A 20,207-nucleotide genomic window follows, 5' to 3' on the forward strand; every position below is an offset into this window, starting at 1 on the left:
GTGTTGGGGTCCCCGTGCAATCCGCTCCCTTCGATTTTTTGCCAAAACTTTGAAAATGCCTACGCTCTTTGCCCTAAAGATCCTCGGTCTCAATTTCAGTATTTAGAAATAATAGTTCCGCACGCCTCACTACAAGCGCTACAAACAGACGCTCAACATTTTCCATCTAACATATGTGTAACAAATCTGGAACGTCCATTGATTTTACCCAAGAATACCATTTATTATTCAAAAATTTTTTCCACTATCGGTGGCCCACACATCTACTAAGAAATGAACAGCCATGAGATAATAACAAACGGCACACGTTCAATGTTCGCGTGTGTCTTTCATGTATACATATGATGAACGTCTTCATTGTTATATACTACCAATTTCCTAAGTTAAACATATGATGAACGTCTCAGATCTCATGTATACATAACAAATTTGCATGTGTGATTCTTCCAAGATCGGCGCTTGAAGATGATGCGTCTGGAATTAGTATTCTAAAAATTTTGAAGGCAAAGAGCGCTCAAGGAGAAAACGTTTATACTCCCTCGGAGTACGATAGTTGATACACATGCACTCAGAAATCGTACACGTGGAGATCAAATCAAAACCGTGTAAAAGTGGGAACTTTTTTAAATTAAACTAAAATATATAATTAAATGACTATTAACTAGCCATCTGGTGGAGATCTAAGCGATGGAGGAAACAGAACAGTCAAAGGCCTGGATTCCAGAGTTACTACTCAATTAATTCAGAGTCGTCATTGCCTATTTAACATGATTTAGAACTGAGATAGATGCATAGGCTTTATGATTAGGATACTTTAGTTACAGTACGCCACATGTACATTTCTTATGTGCATGTGCATGAACTGTCACGCTCCGACAGAGTATATTAAATATCGGGAAATTATATGATACTCAGCAGCGTATGCTACTTGATACGCATGGGGTCAGAAATTGTACACGTGGCATACATTAAAGAAAATTAAACCGACTAAAATGTGAATTTCACTATATGTAAGTCATAATACAAAAATCAGCTTGTTTAGAGAATCCTAATATCTGATTAGTGGACACTTGTTTGTTGAAATAGGACCATTGGATTTTTTTATTCTTAAGCGCCCAAAAAGTGTTCAGCAATAGATAGTCAGATAATCAAATAAACGTAGACTTTGGCTCATGATACAGCTAAACTGGGACCCATAATTTGGACAGTTTTATTGAGTCGTACGCCACGTATGTAAAGTGCCCGTGTATCATCCATCACACTCTGCCAGAGTATCAATTCTCTTTAAATATCTTCTCCCGCTCAAAACTCCCATTTCCTCATTTCTCCCTCCCTCCAACGCATTCCTTCAAAAAATAGAAAAAGCCCTAAAATCTGCAAAACCCTCTCTCTCTCTCTCTCTCTCTCTCTCTCTCTCTCATGGCGTCGATCAAGACCTCCTCTCGCTACCCATCGTACGACGCTCGTTCTTCCACGTCATCACACCCATCTGACATCTCCTCCTCAACGGAGTTCCGACCCCCCACCACCACCCGCAGATCACCGTCAGATCCAATGCCAACGTCCCAGAATTCATCTCGCATCCTCGCCCGGACCAAATCTGCGGATATCATCAGGGCGAAGAACTCGCAGAACTTCAGCTCCATGGTCAAGAAATTCATGGAGAAGAGGTCAAAGCCGAAGTCCGATCGGACGGGCTTGATCATTCCGGCTGATTTCATCGCAGCGGATCTGAAGAAGAAGGGTGCGAAGAACTCGAATCTCTCGTCCCTGCCAAAGAAGCTGTTTCAGAAGGCGGTGACAGGGTCCGCATCAAAGAAGGATTGGTCGGGGGAGACGAAGGCACTAACGGAGGTGAAGTCCAACACGCGGACTCTGGCAATGGTGCTGAGGAGCGAGAGAGATCTGCTGAGCCAGAACAAGGTGTACGAGGCTGAGATCCAGGAGCTGAGGCTGATGCTCGAAGACAAAAACAGAGAAGTAATTCAAAATTCCTCTTTTTCCCTTTTCATTGCAGGGTAATGATATAATACCTCGATCCGAAATTTTCAAATCATGGGTGGACCCCACAGTGTATGGGGGAATAACCCTAAAAAGTCGAATCAATCTAAGTATTTGATTTGTGGATACTAAATGGACGATTGAGAAGAGAAGTAATTGACTGTCTAAAGGGAGATTAATTGGTAGAGCCTGTCATGGATGGCCATGTTTCAAAACTCACTCTGATCTGATGTTTGTAGACGTCATGCTGCTTTGCATTTCTTTGCTTAATGTGGGCTGTTGGCCCCTTTTTTTTTTTTTGAAATACTGCTGAAGGACGTATATCAGAGGGCTAGGATCATCTGCTATATGGTTTTTGAATTCTTTTCCATCCACAGTAGAGGAAACTAGTTGGGTGGTCCCAATTAATAATTGGCCTTGACATGTTGATTGTGGAGAGATGGCTCTGTCACATCACATCGTGTGAATCCAGCGACTCACATCCATTCTAGTTGTCGTGACACAATTAAGTTGTGTTTGGATGCCACCCATATTTCATTTTCATTAAGGCCTGTAGATGGAGCTAACTGTAAATGATTTACACAGTCTGTGTTTGAATGCTGAAAAATGCCCCCATTTGATTTATAGGCAAAAAGCTGGGATTTCATTTACCGGCTCTACATTTACAGCCTAACGGGTATAAATAGAAATGCTCTCCATTTACAGCCTTATGGTTATAGATGGAAAGATTGACTCAATTTAAAAGCTATCCAAACACAGACAATCATTTTCATTAAAGCCTGTAGATGGAGCTAACTGTAAATGATTTACACAGTTTGTGTTTGAATGCTGAAAAATGCCCCCATTTGATTTATAGGCAAAAAGCTAGGATTTCATTTACAGGCTCTACATTTACAGCCTAACGGCTATAAATGGAAATGCTCTCCATTTACAGCCTTATGGTTATAAATGGAAAGATTGACTCAATTTAAAAGCTATCCAAACACATACAATCATTTTACCTATAAATCATTTACATCTTACATCAAAACAAGACAGGTTGTAAATGATTTAGGCTTAAACCATTTACAGGCATCCAAACGACCCCTAAATCTGCAAGTGACATTTTTCTTTTTTCCTTAAAAAAAATTGGGGTCAGGGAAGGGGTTGCATGACTGCCTCTCATGCAAGTCTTAAAATATGAGTTGTTTTCAAGAATCCAAACTCTTCATCTAACTCACTATTAGAAAAAACACATGGGGGGAAAAGCTTCAGGTCCATTGGAGAGTTGAGTGGGTCACAATCACATATTCAATTGTAGCCATTGGTGTGTTTGTGACTGGAGCAGTCTAGCTCTTGTTGAGATAAAAAATGCATCAGAACACATTTTTAGTGGAGAGTCCAAACACACCCTTATGTTATCGAAGTTTTCCATTCTGAAGAAGGATTGTGCAGTGCCTTCCCAAATTAGAGTTGTTCCTCATCCACATAGCATTCCTCATAGGTGGTGCACACTTCCTGCAACCCAGATCTTTCATCTGGCGGCCCTTACTGTTGATGTATGGTTTGATTAAACACTCTTCCATTGTACAGTTCGATCCATCTGATTCATGTACTCTTCTCTTGTTGCAAATGGACCATTTGTTATAATTCTCTGACCATCCAACTGCTGTCTGATTTTATTTTTTCCTGGATGGCCAGGGTTGTCCTCTGGGAGAGCCCCTTGCATCTTTGTACATCAATAAGTCAGGGTGCCCCACCTGTATGGAATGTTGGCAATTTAGGCCTAACATCACATGTCTAAGCCCTCTTCTACTAATATGTATTGAAAAGCTGGTTGTGGAATTTTTTATTTTTGTTCTGCTGGTTTTTCTAGGTCGAAAAGTTGAAGGATTTGTGTCTCAACCAAAGGGAGGAAATCAAAGCATTGAAAAATGCAATCCTATTCCCCGATGCCATGAATTCCCAGCTTCACGAGCTTTTAGAGAAGCAAGGGTCGGAGCTAAAGCAAGCAAAGCAGGTGATTCCGACTCTACAAAAGCAAGTAACTTCTCTTACGGGCCAGCTCCAATGCCTTGCAGAGGATCTTGCTGAGGTATAATGCTGTTTTTATTTGCTTAATTTATTTAGACTGTATTTGAATGTTAATGGAATTGCAATGTTTAATTCAATAACATAGTAGGTGTTAGCCCCGATCCGTTCATAATTAGAGATTAATCCAAAGACAATTCAGATTGTTTTATGTCAACTTGAAATGCATGGATTGCAGTTAGGGTTTGGTTGGAAATGAAACAAAACAATGTCTCCTTTATTTGGCCATTTCATATTTAGTTGAACTTTTGCAATCTAGTTCGACTACACTTCGAGTTTTTTGGTTAAATTGGGACTATAACTTGTAATAATTGAGTTAGGAGGACATGTGACTTGCATCACATGTTAGGAGATTGATTTAGTTTTCATGTCCATATGAAGACTCAATTCCTTTAGTTGTATATTTCCCATAATATAATTCAAATTGTTTTGTGCCCATGCCTGATTTGACGGAATCTGTCTTCCCTTTTCCTTAATCATTTAGGTAATTCATTTAGAGGCCTGGTCCACCTGGATGAATTGACTTAGGCTAGTAAATGAAAAAGTAGTTAGGTTGAACTTGTGTTAGAGACCAACATGGATTGTGTGTGATTCTAAAGAATCACTTTTGTTAGGTAATGTGAAAAACACATCCATTGTTTGGAAAAAGGATGGCTATAGAAAATAAGGCCAATCAATGATGGATCGGATCATCTAATGAGTGTAAATTTTGCATGGCAGCCCATGAAATATTATTTTAACTTAATGACAGTTCAGATTGATTTAGTGGTCTGTCCAAGTGAACCGATACAACTTGGAGCACTATAATTTATTGTGCTTTGATGGTACTAGAGCATTTCTCATATATTAATATATCATATTCCACTAATATTGTGAGTGTCATTTAGGTAATTATATTGCTTGACATTTCTTCCTTAAAATGGGTCTATAGTGATTATGGTGGTGATGATGATGAATGGACACACAATCTGATCCCTACACTTTCCTGCCTAAATAACATGAATGCATGGTCCTATGCATTCTCCGTTTTCTAGGGATTCACAAGTAGGGATCCTTGGAACATAAATTGCTCCAGTATGTGATATGAGTACAGGTACATGGTAAGCTATTTCTAGTACTTGTGCTCTGTTAGTATCATGGTGACTCACTCCACTACATACTAATAAGAATATGCAATATATTGTAATATCATGAAGACCAACATCAACATTGCCTTGCCCACTACCTTATCTTTTGAATGAGCTTGGGACCTCCTGCTGCATTAGTGTTAGTTACATGTGGAGTTGCCAAAGAGAGATAGGGAGGAGAAACTTGGATGGATCTTGTCATTGTTTATGTATGCATGCAGGATGCTCATGCCTGTGCATGCATGTACATGTGTGTGTGGGCACGTGTGTGCGTGCATTATGCCTAGGTTGTAGGAAAGAATGTGGCATTATGCATTATGATGTGAGTATACTAGAAGAAACACTTCCTTTCCAACATCTTTTGGGAAATGATAATTTTACTCTATCCATAAAATTCAAGTCATATGCAAACATCATGTTTGCACCCTTCTATGAGTCGTGCTTAACGCCTCCATTTTCTGCCATCACCATGGCCCTGGGCAAGCACTCGTGACAACAATGCTTACAAATGATCTATTCATTTGCTGAATTAAAATCTTCAACCAAAGTCCCTTGAGTGCTCCACTAGTTTAAAGGATCTCATGTTGTCAATTTGTTGCCATGAACTCAAGATACATATATGGTAACAACTATGCTTATAAAATACAAATGACTGCTTGATTTCCATTGACCTGGCTATAGCATATCAACATGGGTGCCCTACTTTTCATAGAGAATTTTGTAGAAACATATCAGTGCTCTAAGGTCATTTTTGGTTATACCTCTAAGACTATTAGATTCATTAGGAGAGTTATTTGGTTCAACTCTATCCATATGGAATCTATGGGTACTTGAGGGCTTGTTGAGAAGCATTGCCAAGTTGGGAGCAAACTAAGCAAAGCCTATCAACTTTGTGTTATTGGATTAATAGATCAAGATAGCAAGATTGAGACATAGTAAATGAGAAACAAAGGGACTCGTGAAATAGAAATTTATGCAGCCTTCACATTGTCACTACACCCCTAAAGAAGGCGTTCAGGTTCAGTATGCAAAAAGGTATGAACTACAATAGAAAGTTGCCTGGGATCAGCTACATTAATCCTTTTCCAATAAGGTTTTTATACCTGTTTAACCTAATTCTACTAAACGGGGTTATCATACTTCTATACTGAAATAGCCCTTAAAAAGTGCAGGTTGCCCCCAATTAGGATCGGGGTGTATACTAAGCCTACAAATAAGGTAAAAACCAAATACAAGAAACATAAGTGGGAGGCAGCATGAGCATGCATATGGGGAGTTGCTGAGAATTGATATTGCAGTAATTCCTTTTGTTTTTTTTTTTTTTGGTTTGGTGTCCTAAATTGCAGGTGGATTAAGTTATATTATCTTGTTACAAGTACCAGTATCAAGTACGGAAAGGAGTACTATGCAAGGGTATGGAAATGATTGATTATGATTCGCAAGTATAATAATTTTAAAAGGGTATGGAAAGGAGTACTATGCAAGGGTATGGAAAGGATTGATTATGATTCGCAAGTATAACACCAATGCTGTGTGTGTGTGTGCGCGCGCGCGCGCGTGTGTGTATGGAAAGGAGTACTATGCAAGGGTATGGAAAGGATTGATTATGATTTGCAAGTATAGCATTGTGTGTGTGCGCGTGCGTATGGAAAGGAATCCTATGCAAGGGTATGGAAAGGATTGATTATGATTTGCAAGTATAACACCAATGCTATATGTGTGTGTGCGTGTGCGTGTGTGTGCGTGCGCGTGCGCGTGTGCGTGCGTGTGTGTGTGTGTCCTAATTCTTAATTTCTAAATAATTAATAGGCTTGGGTAACTTTTGAGTAGATTTGGTGTTAGTCTCAGCGAAGGAGGATCCCATAATCTTGGTGTCTGAGATTTGCAAAAGCTTTGGGGATGTTGCTTACCTCCCCACTCCCGTGGGGACGTTAGCATTAACTCTTATTTATTTAGTTATAATATAACACCAAGCATGCATCATTTCATATATCAATTGCAATAGGAGTTCATATATAACACTATATTGCATACACAGTATATGTACCAGAATGATGGACATGATTCAATCTTAATGCCTGTTTGATTTGCTGAAATTACATGTAAATTAAAGGAATTGTGTAATGATTACAAATTACTTTACATTTTTGCTAACATTAGCTGCATTTGATCGCTGATTCTTGCGTTTGGTTTATTCGTGGTAAAATTGTAATGATGGCATTTCTACATTACTTCAATGTCAAATCATCGCCAAAATACACTAATTGCATTGTTTGATTTAAGATTTTCACAATAATTACATGAAAAGTGTAATGATTACAAATTCCTTTCCTGAATACATATTCATTTGACTTACCAATGACCATTCCTTTGTTTGATTTGGCTGTGGTAAAATTGCAATGATGACACAATTCCTTTAATTTATCGAGAATTTTGGTAAATCAAACCTAGTGTACCACGTATTGGATGAAGTAACATACCATGTACTTGTTCCCATACCACGTTCCAAAGTGGCTCACAACCCAAGTAACCTTGGGAGCGGTGATAGGGTTACTGTCCACCTCTGTTTATTTGCTTTCGTTTGTCCTTTGTTTTAATAAATTGGTCTTCTTAAAAAAACCTGTTCTGCCACTTTGTCAACAAAATCAAAATAACTAAACAGAATGATTTAATGCTTTATATGAGAGAAGGCTGGAGCACTTTTATCAATCTAGAGCTCCTAGGTGCACAAGGTGCTATGTCTTTATTGGATTAGATATTGAAGTAGATGACCTAAGCCCCTTCAAATAAATAGAAGTTGCAGCCCACTTTCCATAACTATCAAATGCGGGACTAACCTGCAAGAAATTAACTTAAACACAGTACGAAAACATGTGGCATGGTTGAGTTTCTGTTCTTAACATGTTAATCAGTTGTTTTTTAATTATAACAGGGTAGAAAGTTCAATAATTAACTCTACTAAGGTAGGTGGATCAAACACTCTAGACCTTGTATTTCAAGAAAAAAATGCGAAGTCCCACCCAACTGTCCTGACTCTTGAGAATGCAGTTTTCTCACCCAAGTAAATGCATATGGTATCGTTGGTTCCATAGTTTGTACAAGTTGGGCCCTACTGTTTAGTGATCCAGTCTGTTGATTTGATGGGCTACATGGCAGATTGACTGTGGCCTACAAACCCGTCGGTGGGGCAATCCTAGTCCTTCCAGTGGTTGCCCACAAACAGAGGTTTTAAACTGGAAAAGTCCAATGTTTTGATGTCTAGGATTTTCAATTTTGAAAAACTAGAGTCCATAGTCATCCATAATTGGACCCATCATATCAACAGTCTAAATCAATGAAACATGGCTTGTGAACTTTTAACTTGATGATGTTACATCTCATTGGCAGGTGAAGGCAGACAAATATGCAACAAGGGCATGCTTCGAGGGGCACATCAGTTCTCCAAGAACACCAATGTATGATCAAGAGGCCAGCAATTCTCTGGTAAGCATCAAATCGTTCAGTACTTGTTACCATGTGAAAGTAGCAATCTCATATTTCCTTGTGTCATGCTGTGAATGATCTTCCATCTGCTTCTCCATTCAGAAAAAAAGTAAATTGAGGAAATATATAATCCTTGAATTAGTGGTGTTTTTGTCTGGGTAGGCATTCTGTATGTAGACCGTTCATTTCAATGTCTTCCTGCTCCAATGGTATCGATGCCAACATAAGCTACGGGTTTTCCATGCAGATGTAGGGCCCACGTAATGTGCTCAGGGAATCCAAACTGTCCATCAAATGTGTCACCTCAATTTGTCTCGAGGGCACAAAATCAGCTCTATTGAAAAACCAAGTTTGGCCATAGAACAGGAAACAAGTTGAGAGTGGGCACCACCCGTTGATATGCATCTGGGGCACATAATATTGTGTATATATAATCTGGGCCATTCATACCGTCTTTTCTTTTAGGCATTCATACCCTTTGTCTGGACTGGATGAATGATTTAAGACAAAAATCATATGATTTACTGGTTTAGCACCTCAGGTGGGCCCGGGCAAAAATAAAGGGTGGGTGTCCTATCGTTCCTTCTTTCACTTTCGCTTGCCCACCTGAGTATGGGTCCTTGGGGCAATGTAAGGTGATGCATCTGATGGATGGGTTTGATGGGGTTCACACATAATGTGAGGCCCCACAACTTCCTGGTACCATTGGTGTGCACCTTTAATAAGATATAGTGCATATGCAAAGGGAAAATGCTTACCCTCGCAGATGGTGAATTTATTTCATGGATGAGATTTTTGCTCCATCTAAAATCTAGGGGTGCCTACTAGAGAGCGACCTGGATTGTAGAAAGGGCGGGTCCTTCACATATAAGGTGATGGCTTGAGCAAAAATGCAGTTAATTCAGGATGAGCATTGGGTTTGAATGATGTTTATGCCTTCTTAAGATCTTTCTTTCTCTTTGTGATGTCTAGGAGTTCAGTTCGGGGGATCCTATGACACCAGGTGGTAGCCCAGATGACATGTTTCTCAATGACTTGAATCCTTGCTTGACTCCTTGTTTTTCCAAGATGAAATCCAAGGTAAAGAAATACCTCCTTTACTCGTGAAACTCAAAGAGTTCCAGTTGAAGACCATGCCTTTGGCTCGTCTTCTTGATGCATTATACAATGATTGATTATGAAATGAGCTGTGCTTCACTATCTCCCATAACAAGCAATCTAAATGTGGGATGGGCCATGCCTCAAGATGTCCAGTAGCATATGACATTGGCTATCTGATTGTTTGCTAAAAAACATAGTTTCAATACTTGCTGACTTGACTTGAAATTCATCTGAGTCAACTTGACTCAATGAGATTTTGAGCCGAGCCCTTTAGAAACTTGGTCCTGAGCTTGACTTGGTCAACACTCGATGAGGCACCTCAAGTGGCTCGATAACCTGGCTGACTTGATATGACTTGGCACAACTCGAGCTGAGTCACAAACCGCATGTCAACTATCCTTTTGTGATGAAATGTAAAATGACACTTAAGGAGATTCTAACCCTGACAAGGGTTGTAGCCTTTCACCAGAAAACTACGAGCTCGAGACTTCCTCTTTGGCAATTTAATATATCTATTGCTGTCCTTTTAAAAATATTTATTACCAACTCAACAATTCATCAATTACAAACTTGAAAGTCTCGTTCCAGTCTCTGTTTAACTAAACCGACTGGATATGGAGTGGAGTTGAGTTTTCAGCTTTTTTACTATGCTTGAAAATGGCCAATGACATTGAAAAACTCGTGTTTAACCACTGGAAAATTTGACAGCTAGGATCATCCAACTGGGCAAAACTTTTTGGACATCTGCCATCTGTTATGGCCCACCATATTAAGGGATTTGATAACCAAGAGGTGGAGTGCAGGCCTATAATATGATAGGCTAAGAAAAAAAAAGTATCTCATTCGCCCGTTGTATATCTCTGGGTTTTACGGCAATTTCTTCCTTTTGCCTTGGTAGGAATGTGAGGAGATGATGGGTGATGATTCTCAGCATGAAGATAGTTCGTTTGGAAGCATCACACAAGTGTACCGCCAAGAGAAGTGTTTGAGCTCAAACGGTGGGAAAATGTCCAAGAGCTCAGAATATTCTCAAAGGCCCAGCTTGGGGAGCAGTGGTAATGCCACCCGTGCAGCTCGCAAATCAGATGAAAGCAAATGCAGCTTCAGGAAGCCGACGCATCAGAAGCTATTCCGATTCTGATGTCTGCAGATCCCCCTCTTTGTTTTCCTTCATTTCAGTTAGTGAACTTTATTTCTCCTTGGTGTTCGAAATCTGCTACGGTTTGCTGTTGAGTACCATGAGGTTTGCTAGCTTTGCATTCACCTTTACATGCAGCAGGGTGTGTGAAGATGAAAATATGCAGAAAATCATGATTGGTCCACTCATTGGGTGGGCTACTCCTGGGATTCAAACTGCCACTGCTATGTGGGGCCCACTGCAATGTCCATCAGTTTGAGCTCATGCTTGGACATTTTCCAAAAAATTGAGGCAGATCCAAAGGACAGGAAATAGCGGGGGATAGAAATGGCCACCATTGAAATCTTCCTGAGGCCCACATGACAGGAAACTGCGGGGATAGAAATGGCCACCATTGAATCTTCCCAGGGCCCACCCTGATGTTTATATGCCTTCCAAACCGTTCATAAGTTCATTTACACTGGGATGAACCAACTAGCATGATCCAAAACTTTTGTGGCCTCAACAATGTTGGGCAATCAATCCCTACTGTTTCCTGTGCATGCCTCACTTGAGTTTTGAATCTGCCTTGTTTTTTGATCCATTTCCTAACATGAGCAGGTGAAACTGATGGATGGAGATTGCGGACATGGGTCTTCCCAGGAAAAAAAAAGAATTTGGGTCCACATTCCTTGTTTGTGTAGCCCACCTGTTGGGTGGATGGTTCAGATTTTTTTTTTTCGTTTTGTTTTTGTCCATTCATCTTCTCAGTGGGCCCCTGCTTATGGACCACTTTGAGCCTGATGTGTGCCTATGGGGCTAGCAAACCCATGTATGGTGTACAGCTAAATTGAGCCTTGTATGGGTTGATGATCATCGATGCTGAGGGAGTCGTTATGATCGTAAATCATCAATTCTAAAAGTTTTTGATGTAGAGTTTTCAGTTATTAGCCTTTGGCCTGTTTCATGAACACAAGGTTTGAAAAACGGTTTTATGGCTGTTGCGACAGTCAATTGGTATTAAAATGGGCAAATGGAGAATTTATAAATATTCTAAATGAATTTCGGTTCTGAAACGGGGCTGTCTCATCTTTCCATTATTATTATTATTATTATTTTTTAATTTGTGGTAACTGTGAGGAAACTTTCTCATTTGCATCATACAACACACGGGATCAGTGGGCCCCAGTGTTGTGTGTGTAACATCTACTCTGTCTATCAGATTAGCCGTTTGACATTGTCCCATTGATTACAAGATATGAGTGGTCAAAATTTCAGGTTGCCTACACATGCAACAATAGCTGGTGGTATGTGTGTGGCCCTACCTAAAATTTTGACTGTGTTTATTTTGTTACACATGGTGGCATGAGATGCGATTCATGTGATGGACTGAGTGGATTTCACGCACATCATACTGGTCCCAAGCACACAACCTACCTTCCAGACAACCACTCACATGTAATGCTGTTATGGTTTGAGAAACACCTCTTCGTACAGTGGCCTTTTTTTTTTCTTTCAAAAAGGTCCGAGTCAAGTCCGACCTGGTTAGGTGCCATGAGTTGCCCAACCCTCGGCTGGATGAGTGGCCCAGTCAAAACCCATGGTGGCAATAGGTTAGGTTTGGGTATAGCCTGACCACTGACCGTTGAACCTCTGTAACCCATTACCTTGTTGCCCGACCTGACTGAACCAGACCCATTTAATTATAGTGAGGTTGGGCTGATCCAACTGGATAAGACATGACAATGCTCATGTTTAACAAGTGAATATGTGGGGAAAGGTATGACAGGACGGCCTAATTAGTGGATACAGGTCTCAACCCCAATCGGTTTGACCACTATATGAGGTCCGCCCATTGAATGGCTTGAATTCTATTACGTGCATTTGACATCCAATCCAAGCCTTCCAATAGGTCGGAGTGATCATGACGATCACCTGGTGCAAACATAAGCAATATTTGGATTTTGTTATTTATAATTGGATAGAAGTTGTTTCCAATGATACAGACCTTCATATTTTGTGTAGGGAAATGGTACTATGAGGTGACTTTATGGGAGCTTCCCAGGAGGTCTGCTGTGTGGGCCCTATTGTGATGTATGTTGGATATCCACATTATGCATTTGGTGGGTCTATTTTAGGTTATTGGATATCACTAGGGCTGTAAATGATTGGGTTTAGAGTGGGTTTAGCTAAAACCAGACCTGCTCATCTACTAAATGGGTTTGAGCCCAAATTTTAGACCTAGACCAGTTTATTAAATGGACGGGTTTAGGTTGGGTTTGAGTCATCAAACTCAATTATAAATGAGTTTGTATTTGCTAGAGGGAGATCCATCCAGGCCCATTTATAAATGGGTCAGGCCTAACAGCTATGGTTAAGGGATATCTAGACCCACTTACAAATGGGTCTAATGGGTACAGGTTGGGTCTAATGAGTTTGGGTCACCATGATTTTATATCAAAATGGATGAATGGGTGGATTTCTCACAAGCATCATGATGGCCCCACTTGGCATTCCAGTGCATGAATTCTTGCCAAAGCCTTGGATATAGCTGAAACTTAGTGTGACCCCTCATCCAAATGGGACACAGAATGGGTGTTTGAACCACATCTTAGCAGGCTCTATAAAGAATTGTGAAGGTTTTCATGAGCAGATATCTACTCTCAACTATTATTTGTGGTGTGGCCCACCTAAGTTATGAATTGGCCTAATTTTTAGGCCTGTCTCACCATGGGAAGGTGTATCTACTCACAACTATTATTTGTGGTGTGACCCACCTAAGTTATGGATTGGCCTAATTTTTAGGCCCATGTCTCATCATGGAAAGGTGCATCTACTCTCAACTATTATTTGTGGTGCGGCCCACCTAAGTTATGGAATAGCCTAATTTTTAGGCTTATGTGAGAGAGAGGGAGACGGCATGCTCACAGACAATGTTTTTATACCTATGCTAATCTTCTGTTAGTTTGTTTAGGATTTTGTGGCAGCTTGGGTCGGATCATCCATAAGTTACATGAGCAGGTCAAGCCAGCTTGGGTTCAACCCAAGTTCTACCCATTTACATAAATGGGCCACATTATAGCCCGAACCGACTTACTGCCTATTTAGTTGAGCCCCGTGACCAGACCCGTATGCATTGGACAACCTATGATTTAAAAATAGATAGATAGTATGGATAAAATACATATATCATGGCAGGACCACATAGCACCAACCTCATTACCAGCAAGGTCACTATGCTATTCACATCCTCAAGAAACTGTGTCATAATGCAAAACATATAAATGACCCCCTTGAGAAACAAACTCTCATAAAAGAGCTTTCGTTTATGTTTTTTTAAAGTAGAATATTTAAATTTCATTATTTCTTCATACATAAAATAAAATAAGATTTATATAAATATATTTAAATCCACAATACGAATTGAGATTTATCTTTAAAGAGAAATATATATAAATTCGATCGCACTTGAAACCTCTTATCTTAATGTCCAAGTTAGGCCTTGCTAGGGCTAATGTTGAATAGCATGGCCGGATCTTAAGTAAGCCACAGCTGTTGAATGGGTCGGGCGATTTGAAAGAAGACCTTAAAAAATATCATAGACGTAGATTCTTTGAAATTTTTGATAATGTCCCTCTTTTCCACCAACGGCCAGGGCAACGGCATACATTATGGTGGGTCCCACAGAGCACCGACCAGTAGCGATGTCGGTAGTGTCGTGTAATCCGCGTTCCCTTTTGTTGGTGCATCCAAACGGGCCCAGACAAACACCGTCACGGAAGCTACTACGAATATCCTCTGCACGTGGCTCTTGCTTTGTTCGAAATTCTCAGTCTTTGAAACGGCCTACGTGGCATGGCGTGTGCGTTTCGATTTTCGAATTTTCCAGAAAAAAAGTCAGAATTTTCGGAGCTTCACATCAGATTCCATGGTGGGCCCCCACACCTTTGAAGGAGGGAAATGGACATCCAAATCACATTTTTCTAATTAAAGTAGTCTAAATCTAATCCAATGCACATTTTCTAAAATCAACCCGAAACAAATAAAAATAGGAATCATCTTCAACGATAGAGTATACACCGAAACTCGGTGTATAAACCATCTGTACCTCCCATTTGGGACGACTATTCGACCAATGGGCACGATGAGCCCTGGATGATCTCAACCATTCATTAACAACCTTTGACTATCCATGGGCTGGCCCATCCATTGGATGTTGTATAGATTAAAAACCAGTACACCAATATAGCAATACACCGAGTTCCAGTGTATATTTTAAGACCCAAACTATACATTTTCTGAAAGATGGTGTGGGGCCAACCACATCACCCGATTTTCTTTCTTTAGGTAGAAGAAGAGATAAGGTGGGCCCCACATACCATCCTCGTGATCCAAGGGTGCATTGTACGGATACGTGAGGGTGGACCCCACACCATGCGAATCATGTTGACCAACAGTTTACAAAGAAGCTAGCTGGTTAAAGAAGACACAATCAACGGTTCTCATTTACTGTCCGTTTGTGTCCCTACTAATGATCAAACTGACCGTGATTTTGAGCCAGGGCAGACTAACGGTTGGATCTACATCATGAGCGGCCCAGATCTGATACACGTGTGATGTGTTGACACGTGGGGACATCTATATTGAGAGAGAGAGAGAGAGAGAGAGTACACAAGCTTTACATCTAACGGTGAGACCCACCGAATGGACGGCACAGATCACATACTTATATGAGATGATTACTACTAATTGTATCTGAGAGAACTTCAATTCTCTCTTTACAAAACAAAAACTAGTCTAAAAACTTCCAACTAGAGAGAACTAACATTCTCTCCTCATACAATCCCTTGAAAATACAAACAATTAGCCGGGCTTGCCAAACAGACTGGGGATCTGATCCAACAAAATAGAAATCCGAATCTTAAGACAATCCACAGACAACACCATCATTACCTTTAAATCTCATCCAATCCACCCTAATCTGTTCAAATTTGCCTGGGATGTGTTTGGTTCGAGGGATTAGCAGGGATGGAAAGGTTTAATCCCGGGATTGGCCGGGAGTGCCAAACAGACTCGATACAGAATCCCGGGATATAGCAATCTCATGGATCTTAAGACAATCCCACTGACAACACCATCATTACCTTGAAATCCATGCCATCCACCCTAATACCATTCAATCCCTTCCAATTCACCCAGCCAAACTGGCCCTTAGTGGGGCCCACCTAAATAACATAATCCGACCATTCATTAATAAATGATGTATGGTCCATAGTAAAACTAGGCAACTTATCCAACTTAACTGGATTCTCCTTCCCTCCAACTAATCTAGCCGGATTACCGACAGCCGTTGTTCTTGGTGGGACCTCCTTCAAAACCACAGATCCAGCTCCAATCTTCGCCCCCTCACCGATCATCACATTCCCTAGAATGTGGGTCCCAGCACCCACCAACACCCCGTTTCCGATCTTCGGATGCCGGTCACCGGACACTTTTCCGGTCCCACCTAATGTTACATTGTGTAGAATGGACACATCATCTCCGATCACAGCCGTCTCTCCGATCACAACCCCAGTCGCATGATCGAATAAGATCCCATGTCCGATCTTCGCCCCTGGATGAATATCCACCGCAAATGCCTCCGATGCACGGTTCTGGATCAAGAGAGCCAGCACTTTTCGACCGTTGATCCATAGCTTATGTGCCACTCGATGTGCTTGGCATGCTAGAAACCCTTTGAAATTCAGCAGGCAATGGACCAAGCTCATGCAAGCTGGGTCCCTCTCTTTTGCAGCCTTTAGATCTTCCCAGATCGCCATCCTGATCTCATGATCATCGATCAGAACCGTTGAAAAGATGTCCAACAGAACGTTGGACGGTAGATTTGTGGTGGACAGTTTATTCGCCAGATGGTTGGCTAGGGCTCGTTCCAGTGAATTGTGCGACAGGATCGCTGCAAAATAGTAATTCCTTAAGATGGGTTCTTGATCGATGTCTGATCGAGCTTCGTCGCAGATTTTCAGCCACAGATCTTCCTCCTCTTCGTTGTGATCGGCGATGGACACTTGAGCGGGGTCCACATCAATGGACCTAGGCGCACATGTAGTATAATTCCCATAACTGCGTCTATCGAATTCAGTGTACCTGCACCGTGAATTCTCCATCTGGGCCCGATCGGAGCTGCGATAGATCGGTTTCTTCGCTGTATCATTCCTTGGATTGTCGACGCAGGCGGCCATCGGCTTCGATTGATGATGGACGGTTCGGATTGTCTTGGGAGTAAGTGTCTGGCCCACTAGAGAAGCAATCATGTAAGGGAGATGAGAGAATTGGAGGTATGAATGAGGAATTGGGGTGGAGGATTGCTTATATAGGTAGCGGAGAGAGAGGGAGGGAGATGTGACTATTCCTTTCATGGAAATGAGATAATTGGGTTTTTTAATTTAAAAAATGGGGGTAAGAAATCTAAAAATTCCCGTTGGTATGGCTGGTCTGAAGGTGGGACACGATTTTAAAAGGGGGGAAATCTTAAGTACAACCAGTAGTACCATAAGGTCTAGTACATCTATAAAATAGCGTCCAACTTGTTAAGTATATTGTCATCCAAACCTTTCCATAAGTTGGAACCACGATTAGCTATCTCCCAATAAAAATGTGATTCCATTTGTTTTTATGTGGGCCCCAATATGGAAATTGTTATGCATGTATAATAATTAAAATGTGGACCTTGGATGGTCAGATGTGAATTATTTTTGTTGAGAGTGATATTAATAATGATTTATACTCATTTGATGGGTTAGATTAGAAAAATCATTAAATTTTAAAGATTTTATGATGGGTGAACTTTAACTTATAGTCCAACTAGTTGGACTGAAACCTCTATTCCAAGGAATCCAAGAGCAATTTGCCAATCGGTGACGTAACGGCTAGCGTAGTCACACTATGACCAGTCCACTAAGACGTATCTTGAAGTACACACGTGTTTTCAATTATGATAAGTGGACAACACGTATTGGAGATCTAAACCGTTGATATGTTTTAAAACTCCTCTGATTGACTACCCAGAAAAAATTATTAGTATGAGATGCAGGTAACTAAACGTTGCCCAAATATTCATATATTGGACTTTAATTTATGATACATTCACTATATGTGAGGATTTTAAGCATACCAATGGCCTGGATTACTCACTAGTGGGTTCTACTTGTCAGTATTAGGAAAGGTGTAAAATATGGAAAGGTACCTTTCACGTATCACATAGTTCATCGTTAACGAAGTAATACTGCTGCTTAGAAGTTGTATGATATGGACTTACGAAGTCTGACGTGAAAATCATATCTCATGATTAAAAAGCTATTGATTTGGTGGGCCACCTCCTATTTAGTTATTCTTATAAAAATATACTGGATTAAAGTCAAGTATCCATCCAAAAAATGGCCTTTAAAAGTTAATATTAGTTGAACGGTCTATGTTAAACTTAAAAATTACTGTAAATAGATGTTTTAGTTTTGTCTAATCTCCACAATTTTTTAGTATAATCTTATCCTTATGTGGGACCACAAGATCAACGGTAGAGATCAATTGTATTAATTGTTATATATAATTGGAGGAGAGAAATTCATAAAACTTCTATACAGCGATCTGCATGTTAGCGTACTGTTACAATCAACGTAAATATAAACGAAAACGCGTCCACACTACAGGGAGGGAGGCAGGATCGATGAATGTCCGGAGGAAATTCACGCACAATGGCGATTCGCGCGAGTATCTGTTAAAGATGTGATTCTCGGCACGCATGCCTATTTGGATCACGTGTGATAGATCCGATCCATTCATCATGTGTAAATGAATATTTAATGTCCCAAAAGTTTTGATTTTTTAGTCATTAGACTGCTATTAAGAGACTACGTGCCTATAAACGGATCAGATTAAGTTTAGGAGGGCATGCTCCCAGTTTCTCCCACCAGATGAGAGGCCAGGATCTTCTCAATGTACGCACGTGTGTCACGACACACCTTTATTTAGGGCTGCTCAAACTAGTTGTAGGAGAGGCCAGTACTCTGCTGTTGGCCCCACCTTCACGAGAACAAAACTATTCATCTTGTGGGACCCCACAAGTCCTTTGAAGAGGAAATATAGTCAATGGTCTCCCTGTGGCTAATTCATGGTGAGAGGAACTCCTTATTTGGTGGGCCCCATGGAATGGATGACTCAGAGACGAAATTCTCTCAATTGGACGGTCGGGATTGTTGTGCATTGTGAGCCATCCATTATTTTGGTTACTAGATGAACGGTTGTAATCACAGAGGATGGGCCCCACCTAAAGTAGAGGTCCACAGGAGTACAATTTTGGTGTGCACTATAGACTACCGGATACCTTTTTATATCCCCAAACTGCCATTGTATTTTAAAGTGGGCCTGGCCTACTTTCAACTGCTCTTCGGCCGAAACGGATCAGGGACAAAATAGTCATTTTAGCCGACCCCTAATAATTGAGGTACAGAGCAGTCTCTAGTGATAGTTTGCCACCATTTTGAGAATAGTAGTGACTTTATTTCTCATATACGGCACTCATTTACGATGATCCAGACCACTCAAATTGTGGGCCACATCATGGATATATGCTATCTTAAAAATAAATCTGATAAAGCACTCACATCCTTCGATTTGATGGACGTCAAATGGACGATTAAAAGTAAAACAGTGATCGATCCAACTTCCAAAGGAATTACCATTCGTAATTTTTGGGTTATGATCCATCCTCCACTAGTTCAGCTAATTTGACGGTCTGGATTTCTCTAAATCTATGCCACGTGTAGGATGGATAATCATCACTGTTTCAACGACGAGATGAATCTAGCGCTTGAAACGGTTGCTGATGTGATCATTGACGTACGAATAGTAAGATCCAGGAAGTCGCTGTGGGGCCCACTGAAATGAAGGGTGATCGTTAAGATGACGTGTCAATCAGATAGATTTAAAAATGCCGACTGAAGACGTCGATTCATTGCTTCTACGCTATTGGAGCTTTGACTTTCGGACTTCTAGTGCATGCTACATCTCCCCTCGAGATTGACCGGAATCATCTACAGCGCTGTTGTACGCCGCCTGTAAAACACCCATGCTCGTTGGGGCCCACCATATTGTATATGTGAAATCCATTCCGTCCATCAGGTGTTATCTTCGGTGATAGGATATAGGGATAAAAATCATCCAGATTCATGAATCAGATGGGCCAGACCATAAATAAAACTTTGGATGGGACGCCAACCATAGGTTTGTGTTTGTGGCCATCATTTTTTATATCT

At 40.7% G+C, this 20,207-nt stretch overlaps 2 protein-coding genes across 3 annotated transcripts; one reads left to right on the top strand and one right to left on the bottom strand.

Moving 5' to 3' along the window:
• Positions 1 to 1,334: 1,334 nt before the first annotated feature.
• On the top strand, positions 1,335 to 11,975 carry LOC131229435 (uncharacterized). Of its 2 annotated transcripts, none has more exons than XM_058225396.1 (5): positions 1,335 to 1,980; positions 3,857 to 4,000; positions 8,586 to 8,681; positions 9,654 to 9,761; positions 10,681 to 11,975. In XM_058225396.1, the coding sequence occupies exons 1-5, from the start codon at positions 1,420 to 1,422 to the stop codon at positions 10,921 to 10,923; spliced, it is 1,152 nt and encodes a 383-aa protein (XP_058081379.1). In that variant the 5' UTR covers positions 1,335 to 1,419; the 3' UTR covers positions 10,924 to 11,975. The 2 variants fall into 2 exon arrangements, with proteins under 2 accessions (XP_058081379.1, XP_058081378.1); XM_058225395.1 differs by having other exon boundaries at positions 1,336 to 1,980; positions 3,857 to 4,075.
• Positions 11,976 to 16,115: 4,140 nt separating this feature from the next.
• Positions 16,116 to 17,375, bottom strand: LOC131229342 (serine acetyltransferase 1, chloroplastic-like). The gene has a single exon (XM_058225281.1). It carries the CDS (start codon positions 17,313 to 17,315, stop codon positions 16,125 to 16,127), a length of 1,191 nt encoding a protein of 396 aa, XP_058081264.1. The 5' UTR covers positions 17,316 to 17,375; the 3' UTR covers positions 16,116 to 16,124.
• Between the last annotated feature and the right edge of the window lie 2,832 nt (positions 17,376 to 20,207).

Source organism: Magnolia sinica, chromosome 16 (assembly GCF_029962835.1).
Source record: "Magnolia sinica isolate HGM2019 chromosome 16, MsV1, whole genome shotgun sequence".
Classification (NCBI taxonomy): Eukaryota; Viridiplantae; Streptophyta; class Magnoliopsida; order Magnoliales; family Magnoliaceae; genus Magnolia; species Magnolia sinica.

What these genes read in the sequence shown, in the direction of transcription:
- LOC131229435 (XM_058225395.1), top strand. Translation starts at nt 1,420, where the DNA reads ATGGCGTCGATCAAGACCTCCTCTCGCTACCCATCGTACGACGCTCGT. An exon ending in TCGAAGACAAAAACAGAGAA is followed by an intron (nt 1,981 to 3,856) that starts GTAATTCAAAAT and finishes TGGTTTTTCTAG; the next exon opens with GTCGAAAAGTTGAAGGATTT. An exon ending in AAGAGGCCAGCAATTCTCTG is followed by an intron (nt 8,682 to 9,653) that starts GTAAGCATCAAA and finishes TGTGATGTCTAG; the next exon opens with GAGTTCAGTTCGGGGGATCC.
- LOC131229342 (XM_058225281.1), bottom strand. Translation starts at nt 17,315, where the DNA reads ATGAAAGGAATAGTCACATCTCCCTCCCTCTCTCTCCGCTACCTATAT.